The sequence below is a fragment of the Calidris pugnax genome, unplaced genomic scaffold, assembly GCF_001431845.1.
Source record: "Calidris pugnax isolate Ruff unplaced genomic scaffold, ASM143184v1 scaffold41, whole genome shotgun sequence".
NCBI classification, from domain to species: Eukaryota; Metazoa; Chordata; class Aves; order Charadriiformes; family Scolopacidae; genus Calidris; species Calidris pugnax.
Genome location: NW_015094509.1, coordinates 8,292,761 through 8,303,001, shown reverse-complemented (window position 1 = coordinate 8,303,001; position 10,241 = coordinate 8,292,761). Strand labels below are relative to the sequence as shown.

Here is a 10,241-nt window from a genome sequence, read left to right as displayed (position 1 = left end):
TGGCAAAGTGTCGGCACTGGCAACCCTGGCGGAGGGCCCACCCTGAGACATTGGACCTTCCACTTGTCACTGAAGGCAGAGGAGGCCACAGCACACCTTGACAGACCAGTGACCAACACCTCCAGCGTTCGCCTGGATTTATTAACTCTCCAATGGGCGAGAACCTGTTTTATACGGCCTTCCTCAACAATGCTAGATGAACAACAGGAAAAATACCCCACTTGCTTATCTCTTTGTCAAGGAAAAGCAGCACTAGGGCATGAAGCCCCACAAAGCCCACAGCCAGGCAGGGGGGCAGACGTGTCCCTCAGCCTCCCGGCTGAAACTGGATGGAACCATTTGGAACCGGCTGGAACCAGCCAGAACCGGGCACTCCTTGGCCCAGAGCTGCCAGCGTCCCCCCACAGCCTGCCCCGAGGTCCCCAGGCACCCCTCGGGGACATCTGCTTGGGAGCCTACCTATTTTTAAGGGAATTAGGGCCTTTCTCTTAAAGGCAAAAAAAAAAAAAGCCAAACAGGCTTCTCCTGCAGGACTTCGAGCAAAGTGTAACCATTGCTTTTTGGTCTCAACAGACCCATATACCCCATACTGAGCTGTATTACAAATACGTTAAGCATAAACTCTATTTTATGGCTCTCAATGCCATAATCCTCAGTTGTGCCAGGGAACGCTTCCCTACCGGCGGCCCGGCTGTGCCCCGGGGTCCCGCTCTGAGGGGGCTGCCCGCGGAGGGGCCCGGGCCGGCCCGGTTCGGCGCAGCGGTAGCCCGGGACATTAGACCTAGTGTGGCGGAAAGACACGAATGCAGCATGCGTAGTCGTGGCCGAGTGGTTAAGGCGATGGACTAGAAATCCATTGGGGTCTCCCCGCGCAGGTTCGAATCCTGCCGACTACGGCCGGAGGTAAACAACTCCGTGCTTTTTTTTTTTTTTTTTAATTTGACCCCTTTCACTCCCGTTTCCCGGGATGGTGGGCGAGCCGGGGTCACGGCGGCGGGAGAAGCCCCACGGGCGCTCCACAGGCGACCCCACACACACACATACGCAGCCCGCCGGGCCGGGCGCGGAGACTCCGCCCCTACCGGCGCCGGGCGGCGCGGGGCCTCCTTGGCAACCGGCGGCGGCGGCAAGATGGCGGACGACCTGGAGCAGTTACTGGATGAAGTGGAGAGGCGGCTATGCCGCTTGCCGGGGCGAGAGGCGGCGGGCGGCCACCGGCACGGCGGCGGCCCGGAGGAGAAGGAGGAGGCGGCGGCAGCGGCGAAGGAGAGCAGGTTAGCCGTCCTGCGTCCATCCCGGCGCCTTCAGGCGCCTCCCCGCCGACCGGGCGGCCCGTCCGGTGGGGCGGGAGGGGGTCGGCGTCCGGCGAAACCCCTCCGGAACCCAAAATACCGGGGCTGGGGAGCCGAAATGTCGGCCGGGGTCAGTGAGCATCCCCTGTCTCACCTCAACACCCGAGCCGTGTGCCAGCGAGCAGAGTTACCTCAGAGAGTTTTGGTCTCTTGGGAGTATCCCAGCCTCGGATTAAATATGGCGCTAAAAGCTGCACTAATTTGCTTGTGAGTTAGGATTGGGGGTTACTTAACTCTACAGCTGACCTCCTGGTTCATAAAATATCTATAAATCTCCCAGTTTATAGCAGGAAGAACTTTAGTGGTACTGTTATAAAACATTTTATGCTGTTGATACTTCAGTCATTTATGCGGTCTGTTCATACCTTCTCTATTAACCGTACAATAAGTGCTTAAGTTTCACTCTACACATCGATGCATCTACCTCAGATTTCACAATTTTCAACACGACGGTCAGAATAACGCCAGTTTTCGGTCAGCACTGGCTCACTGCTGAAAGTACTGACAAGCTGTTGACCACAAGCTGGCCCTCAGGTTTCCATCCCGGCCCTCAGGTTTCCATCCCAGCCCTCCCTGGTGTCTCAGACCCCGGTTGGAAGGTCTGTGGACCAGAGGGACTTGGCCAGATATCTCCACAGGTGACATCTCAGCAGTCCATTTCAGGCAAGGATCTTGACGAGCCAAATGGCTAATACAAGACCCAACAACCCCACTGTCTTTGGCCACTTTACTGGACTTCCTCATTGTTTGCATAATGATTAGATAACCACCCAAATAGAATCAATCAAATTGCAATATTTTAAAAAATCACACAGTTTTCTTCTTTCTCAGGGGTAGAGATTTGTCCTTGATTGGTTGACGCAGCAATACTACAGACCTCCCTTTCTTTGACAAAGAGCTAGCAAACAGCAGACTTGAGTGATGAGGCTTCTCACACGAGTGAAAGCAAAATATAGGCCATCTCTCTAAATGCATACAGTTCGGCAGGAGTTCTTTCGGAACCCCTGCAGCTGTGCAGCATGAGGAGAGAACTCCCTCTGACCTTTTAATATTCATGCCACTGAAGATTAATGTGAAAAATTGCTCAGTAAGTGCAAAATGGGTTATGATATAGATTTATTCAGGCTTGGAAGTGATTGGAAGTGAAAATAGCAAGCAAAAATGAGACCTATGATGATAGAGCTCAACAGGGAGTGAGAGGTGTCATCCTGTAGTTTACATCTGTCCAGTCGTGATTCGAATGGCCCACCTTAGGTACTACAGAAACATTAGAGGAAAAAGGCTGTATCTAATTTTATGTTTTAATTTACAGTTCTTAGAACTGCTCTGATCGTGCTACAAAATGAAGCCTGATTTGTTTGTTTTTCAGATCAGCCAAACTGTTAATGAGTGCTGGCAGCAGTGAAGAAGATATAGATGACATTATTGATGAAATCTGTAATGACAGCAGCTTTGCCAAAACACCTCTGGTGAGTAGGAGTCTGGGAAAATGCAGAACAGATGAGGTTCAGCAATGGAAAGAAAGGCACCATAAACTCAAACTGGGTTCAAGCAAAAAAATGAACTAAAACAAGCTGTAGGATAAACTTGGAAAATAAAGCAGAAAGGAAAATACAACCATCCTATGGTGAGGAACAGGAGACGTGTAAAGAAATGGTCTTACCCAGGCAGTAACAGGCAATTAAAGGAAGTGCTAGTTTAAGATAGAGCATAGTGTCAAGTCTCACAGAATCATGGAACAGTTGAGGTTGGAAGGGACCTCTGGTGATCATCTGGTCCAACCACCTGCTCAACCACTGCTTGTGAGCACTTTGTGCTCATTGCCTCTTGTCCTGTCACTGGGCTCTACTGGGCCCCTTCTTTACTCCTCCCATCAGGTATTTACACACATTGATAAGATCTTCCTGGAGCCTTCTCTTCTGCAGGCTGAACAGACCCTTCTCAGCCTCTTCTCATATGAAAAATACTCCATTCTCTTAATCGTCTCCATGGCCCTTCGCTGGAGTCTCTCCAGTAGCTCCATCTACCTTTTGTACTGGGGAGCCCAGAATTGGACACAGTACTCCAGGTGTGTGGCCTTGTAGACGTATCTGGAGTGCTGTGCCCAGTTCAAAAGAGAGATGGACATAATGGTGATTAAAGACTTAGGCCATCTGACATGCAGGTAGAGGCTAAGAAAGTTGGTGTTTAGCCTGGAGAAGACAAGGGTCAGGAGAATCTTGTCAATATAAAAAGAAAAAAACTTCTTTAGTTCTTGTGAGGGTCGTCAAACCCTGGGACAGGCTGCCGAGAGAGATTGTGGAGTCTCCATCTGTAGAGGTTTTCAAAACCCAACTGGACACCATATCCTGGGCAAGCTGCTGAAGGTGACCCGGCTTTGAGCAGGGTGGTTGGCCTAGATGATCTCAAGAGGTCCCTTCCAACCAAAATGATTCTGTTATTCTGTCTCACCAGTGCTGAGTAGAGAACAGGCTGCCGAGAGAGATTGTGGAGTCTCCATCTGTAGAGGTTTTCAAAACCCAACTGGACACCATATCCTGGGCAAGCTGCTGAAGGTGACCCGGCTTTGAGCAGGGTGGTTGGCCTAGATGATCTCAAGAGGTCCCTTCCAACCAAAATGATTCTGTTATTCTGTCTCACCAGTGCTGAGTAGAGAGGAAGGGTCACCTCCCTCAGCCTGCTGGCAGTGTTCCTCCTAAGGTAGCCCAGGTGCTGTTGACCATTTGTGCTGCACGGGCACTCGACTGGCTCATCGTTGACATCATCAACTGAATTTCCCGTCTGGCGCACCAACCACTGCTCCCCGTTCTGTATCATCTGCAAATTACTTCTATCATTTGACAGCAGGAGACTGAGATGAAGCCACAAATTTACATGGTCAAGACAGTCAGAGTGACAGAAGACACTGAAAATAGGTACTCATTTAGGTGTCATCAGTAGAAAATTGTGGCATTTATACTTCATAACCCCCTGGGCAGATTCTCTTGTTTTCATGAATGACATAGGTTTTGCCTTATTTGTCTTTGATAGGGAAAACCCTCTTGTATACCACAATACATACATCTGAATGAGAGAGGATTATGTCACTAAATTTAATTTATAATTATATTAATTTATAAAATTATCATTTTATATTCCTAGGACTTCCCATCTAGGATCTAGAATTCTCATATTCTAGAATTCAAATAACCTGTTTCATGTGCAGCAAATAAACTTTTCAAAGACACTTTATCTTTTTGAATAATATAAGTCCTTGATGTGTTGTCAGTAAAAGTAAAAGCTCAAGAACACTGAGGGAGAAGGTTCCTAAATTAAAACTGGTTTTAAAAGCATAATTATTAGAAAGAGGGCATAAAATACTAAGTCTTGATTGTAAAGTCAAAGTGGTCATGTGTGGCTGAATTCCTTCAGGCAGAGCTGGGAATTCAGGGTGGGCAGAGAAGCCTCGCTGCTCGTTTATCTGTTACTTCAGCAGCTTTTGTCTCAAAGAGCCTCACAGAAACTTGAGGAAGAAAATTCCTAAATTCTTAGTCCCTTTCTTCTATGACTGAGATTTTCTGGCTCCTGCTTATTAAGTAAACCAGAATATCGATACTTTGCTGTAATGCTGCCTTTTATTTTTGATTGCTTTTTAAATAGAAATTGAAGTCTAACTCTGCAAGTCTCACACCTGAAAGCAATAGTGTTGTTGCACAGGCTCACAGGAAAAGGTAAGTGAAAAAAGGTTTTGGCTAGTTCAGCATAGCTTGATCCTAGCTTGTTGTCAGTCAGATAGTATTGCTGCTGTTTAATCTGTGTTGACATTAACTAAGAAAGAAACTGATTATTTAGAGAAGCATTCTTTTTAAAGAAAAACAAAGATAAACAGAAAGATCATTTTGAAGAATTACTAATGTGCTTTCTTGTGGTCAGAATTATTTATTATAAATTTATTAATTATTTAAGTTATTGAACAACAGCTTCCTTTGCCTTATGGATATAAACATTTATCAAATGCTGAAACATATAGTCTGTACATATTTGGTATAGAGAGTGGTTGTCATGCAGTTTTTTTTGAACACCTTGGTAATGGGAATTTTAAAATTGTGTAGTTTGTAAGCATTTGGATACTTTGCCTGTATTTAATAAATATTATTTTTGACATACCATGCAGTTAAACAGGAGAAGCATTGTATTGCTTTCTCCAAAATGTTTTTTTATAATTTAGTATTTTCTAATTAAATCCACGTAGATGCTGTCCGGTGTACCTGGGTGGAAGCTCTTCACCGTGTGGCATAGGAACAAATATTTCAAAAAGGTAAGAAACATGAAAAAAAAAAAGTTCTACTTGCTTTATCATTATTTTTAATCATGGCTGTATTTCTCTGGTGATACGGAGTTCTGCATTTGAACTGGACAGGGACACTTTATATTCATTTAAACATATGTCTGACTGTAACTACAGTTGAATTTAGCTGGTCCCTTCCAGTCCTCTGTTGTTGACCACTAAATCTTTTGTTCTTTTGAAGAGTTGAAAGATATGTGCAAATTAGACACAAGACTCCAAAAATCGAAACCATGTCGTTAAGGAAATTGCTGCTGTAGGGTGTTTTATTTTTCCCTGCCTCTCTTCAGCTTTCTATATGATGCCATATATGTCACTTAAATCAGTGGCTGGTTTAAATCATCCCGGAGCCTGAACTGGAAATAGCCAGAGTGCTTTGCAACTGCAGCTGAACTTGGTAGAAGAGGTACTTTAAACATTTATCCCCAGCATCCTATAGGACATTATTACATTTCCATGTGGGATTTTTTGTAGTAAGTAACTATGCACTTGGTGCATGTTTGAATGCTGGTCAGGTGCCCCAAAGAGTATATATCAAGAGAATATCAGTTTATTTTATGTGTTCAGTGAAGTCAGGAACCTGTAAAAATAATACATGATTGTATCGTTAAAACACCATAACGAATGTGCCAGAAATGTAAAAAAATTAAGATTACAGAATAACCTTGATTCTAATATTTCTGAGTGAGTGCTGTACTTTAAAACAGTTATGATGTGTGTAGGTTCTCTGATTGTAATAAGCTTCTGAAGCTTTTTGTCCTTTTTTTGACCAGAACGTGTGATCAGCTGCGTTGTACTGCTTGTGACTTCCGTGTGTCTCTTTTCAATGACTATATCTGGGATCAGTCCTGCGATTATCTTTTTTTCAGGTATGTCTGAGGTGGGTTTGGTAATTTTTTGGTAATACAATAAGTATTGTGTTACTGTGCTTTGCGGCTTGATAGGAATGGAAGAGATGGGAAGTCCTGAGGACTCCTGTGTTACCTAAAAGGAGCGTGTGTGCAGCCTGTTTGGTGATCAGGTGGGAAAGTCTGCAGGGAGAGGGGTGCAACGTCTGCTGGAATCTGTTGTCATGTCTTCCCATTTCTTTCCCTGTCACTCCTCCTCTCTGCTTTTAAAAATTCAAGTTTCATGAATTAAAAGGCAACCTTACTGCTGAAATAAGCAGCTGATCTGTGGGATGGGTTGGCCTCTGGTGTGCCATTGCAAGATACCTGCAAAATGAATGCAGAGTGTTCAGCATGTGCTTCTCACGATACCTTCAGTCACAGGCTGTGATTGTTTCAAGTCAGATTTTCTTTTTTTCAATATCAAGTCTTATGCTGTCATGTTCAGTGAAAAACAAATAGTTTGATTTCTTAACAGACTTATTTGTGAAGCAAGGTTTGATTAAATGGGGGAGTGGTATTTTTGGTTTTGTGTTATATTGTGATGTTTTCAATGATTTCAATTTTTTTGAAGACTTAAAATTAAGGAGTTCTTATTTCCAGTTTCTCAAAAACTGTATCACTAAAACTTAGTGAAGGATAGTGGAGTAGGCGTGCTGCTAATACAGGCTTCAAATTTGGATTCCTTTTATTTTAGTAAAGTCTGTGTTCATGCCCGTTAGCTCATGGAGGTAATGGACACGTTCAGATAATGTGCTTGGCCACCAGAGGGTGTGACAGCTGGAGTAGAGCAGTGCTGGACAGCATATCATCTCCTTTTCCATTATTTTTCTTGTATTAATTACATGCAAGGTTTTTCCTGTATTTTCATTCCAGTTTCAAAATTTTTGTTTCTTGTTGAGTGAAAATCTTATTTTCCCATTATTTAAAGCAGCTGCACATACAGTGCTGCACTAGTCTCCTAACATGAGTTTAGTAGCTGGAATGGTTAAATAAAAATATGATTCCTTTATTTACTCAAAGTCTAAATTATTCTGCTTCTGAGATCTTGAAATCAATAAAATTCTTTAAAAAAAGACAGGAAAGGCATTAGTAGCGGATATTTGTAACTGATTAAAATCTGTAATCTTTAGCAAGATATTTAGCTATCTATTTTGACTAACCTGAATCTTAAAAAGCAAACTTGAAGATTATTTTCCTTCCACTAATATGCATCTGATCTCTTTTTCTAAAAATTCTTCCATTCATGTTTGCTTTTGGTTGTCTTTATTTAACTGGGCTTGTTAATATTGTTTTTGAGCAATTCAGTGGCCAGTAATTGACTGCCAGGAGGAGGTCATAAGAGCAGGGATAGTTAAAATGCTAGTTTTCACTTGTTTTTTGAAACAACTTGTTTTTGCAATAGCCATGCTGATTTTTCATTTGTTGTGATTGACAGTTGCCCAGGGATTATTTGTGGTTTGATGTACATTCTTTCCTTTTATGGCTGTTTCATTTCAGTCACTTTAACAACCACCCTGAGTAACAGTTCCTGATGAAAAGTTTAACTCTGTAGTTGTACCCACTCTGCATAGGGATTTTTACAGTAAGTTTGGTAGGATAAACACATTTTTTGGTAATTTCTTAACACGAGAATTAACTTTATCTGGGTTTCTTCCCAACTCTAAACCCGACAGAGAACATTGCTTACAAAAACATCAATCTCCAGTTGATCTGAGAATATAGCAAATATGTACGGAGACTGTTCAAAACAGAATTTAAACATATCCCTAAACTCGTTCATGACAGTGGTACTCAAAAATGTTCTTAAGAGCTTTTCTGAATTGAAATGGCCTCATGAATATCACTTTTTAAAAAAAAAAAAAAAAAAGCATGATCCTATGATCCTAAACTGAATTCATTTGATTGGCAGGAATAATATGCCTGAGCTCAGTAAACTGAGAGCAAAGATGATAAAGAAGAAAGGAGCACGAGCGTATGCTTGTCAGTGCAGCTGGAGATCCATCGATGAACTAACTGACCTCCAAACAGAGCAGCAGCTCCGGTGGGTTTGTGGTAAACATGCAGAATGAAGTCCTCTTCTGGTTGGTACCTGCTGAAATTAAAAGGGCCCATTAAAATCACTTTTTAAAAAAAAAAAAAAAAAAAGCATGATCCTATGATCCTAAACTGAATTCATTTGATTGGCAGGAATAATATGCCTGAGCTCAGTAAACTGAGAGCAAAGATGATAAAGAAGAAAGGAGCACGAGCGTATGCTTGTCAGTGCAGCTGGAGATCCATCGATGAACTAACTGACCTCCAAACAGAGCAGCAGCTCCGGTGGGTTTGTGGTAAACATGCAGAATGAAGTCCTCTTCTGGTTGGTACCTGCTTGTGCAGAAACAGGTCATAAACTCAGTTTGTTTCCCACACAGTTTTCTGAGAACAGATGGAAACCTGAATCCTTAGATCTAGAAATAGATCACAACACCCAGACTCCAACCCAAAACCTTTTTTCTTTTTCAACTTAACTGTCTTGCAAGCAATATGGGGAGGTGAATTATTAGAAGAAACAACCGATTTGGAGGCTTTGTGGAAGCTAAAGGAAGTTAAAGCTCATACTCCATAGTGTTAAAGAAAGGAAGAGGAAATGGACAGATTGAGGCCTGGGGCAAAGCACCTTGAGACTTTTCCTCGTATGTAGCAGAGAGCCCTGTTTCTCACGTCTGCAAAATCTTGGACTCAAAATGGTGAGTTGGGATGCAGCCATGACACACAAGCGGATGAATTTCTGCACAGAAATTAATACCTCTCTTCTGCTTTGCTCATAGCTGTTAATGAGCAAGTGGTTGTAGATCTCTTAAAAAATTACTGCAAGATCAGCTCTCACCTCGAAGGTTTCAGCACACCCCAAAACTTTACTTTCTTATACCCACCGGTAGCCAAAAACTGCAGGTGCTGGAAATTTCCTTCCAGTTCCTACTGCTTTCTTCAAAGCATTTTCTGCTGACTAAAGACTTTTCAGCAGTGAATTTCTTGGATCTCCCTTCAGCCTTCACTGCAAGAGGTGGACAAGTTATTGTGCAATTATTAAATATTGTGCAATTTTAAAGAGATTCTGAAGAATATATGACTCTTCTATCAATATTTTCAAGGGAAAAAAGGCTCAGGCATCTAAGAGTGAGGAAAATATGTATCCCCACTGACGTGCAAATTTGGATTTTTTACAGTTTCACTTAGTTTTCACTTCAACTTCACTTCAAAATACTGCATATTCAGAAAGTGTAACTGTCCTGTTTCAACACATTCCCTTCCCCCAGTAACATCGTAAAACTACTTCCAGTATCATGTTACTGGGTGAATTGTCTTGATTACAGTTAATGTCACTATAGTTTATGAGCTCTTTCTTTTCATTATGTATAAATAACACAGGAGATGGATTTGGGGTTTGGGCAGGCAGAAAGGAAGGAAAGGATTACCAGTCCTGGCAATTACTACTTTGAAAAGTGTTTCAAAATGGGAAGTCTGTCAGTATTTTTGCTATGCAGTATGTGATACTCTACAGATAAATTCAAAATTACTTACTTTGTGCAATTCTATACAGAGCCATTTATTATTTTTTGTGAAGTTTTGTTCATGGCCTTGCACTGTACATTGTCAATCTGTTCTTTTTCTGAGCGTTTCCAAAACAATCAC

At 42.4% G+C, this 10,241-nt stretch overlaps 1 protein-coding gene and 1 non-coding gene across 2 annotated transcripts; both read left to right on the top strand.

The window, feature by feature from the left end:
- Positions 1–814: 814 nt before the first annotated feature.
- TRNAS-AGA lies at positions 815–896 on the top strand. The gene has a single exon. It is a non-coding gene; the product is annotated as a tRNA-Ser (tRNA).
- A 233-nt stretch (positions 897–1,129) lies between these two features.
- LOC106902109 (chromosome unknown open reading frame, human C8orf37) lies at positions 1,130–8,635 on the top strand. Its single transcript, XM_014965287.1, has 6 exons — positions 1,130–1,274; positions 2,722–2,821; positions 4,992–5,062; positions 5,584–5,649; positions 6,450–6,545; positions 8,476–8,635. Exons 1-6 carry the CDS (start codon positions 1,132–1,134, stop codon positions 8,633–8,635), a joined length of 636 nt encoding a protein of 211 aa, XP_014820773.1. The 5' UTR covers positions 1,130–1,131.
- Positions 8,636–10,241: the final 1,606 nt, after the last annotated feature.

What these genes read in the sequence shown, in the direction of transcription:
- LOC106902109 (XM_014965287.1), top strand. Translation starts at nt 1,132, where the DNA reads ATGGCGGACGACCTGGAGCAGTTACTGGATGAAGTGGAGAGGCGGCTA. An exon ending in GCAGCGGCGAAGGAGAGCAG is followed by an intron (nt 1,275 to 2,721) that starts GTTAGCCGTCCT and finishes TTTGTTTTTCAG; the next exon opens with ATCAGCCAAACTGTTAATGA. An exon ending in GCACAGGCTCACAGGAAAAG is followed by an intron (nt 5,063 to 5,583) that starts GTAAGTGAAAAA and finishes AAATCCACGTAG; the next exon opens with ATGCTGTCCGGTGTACCTGG.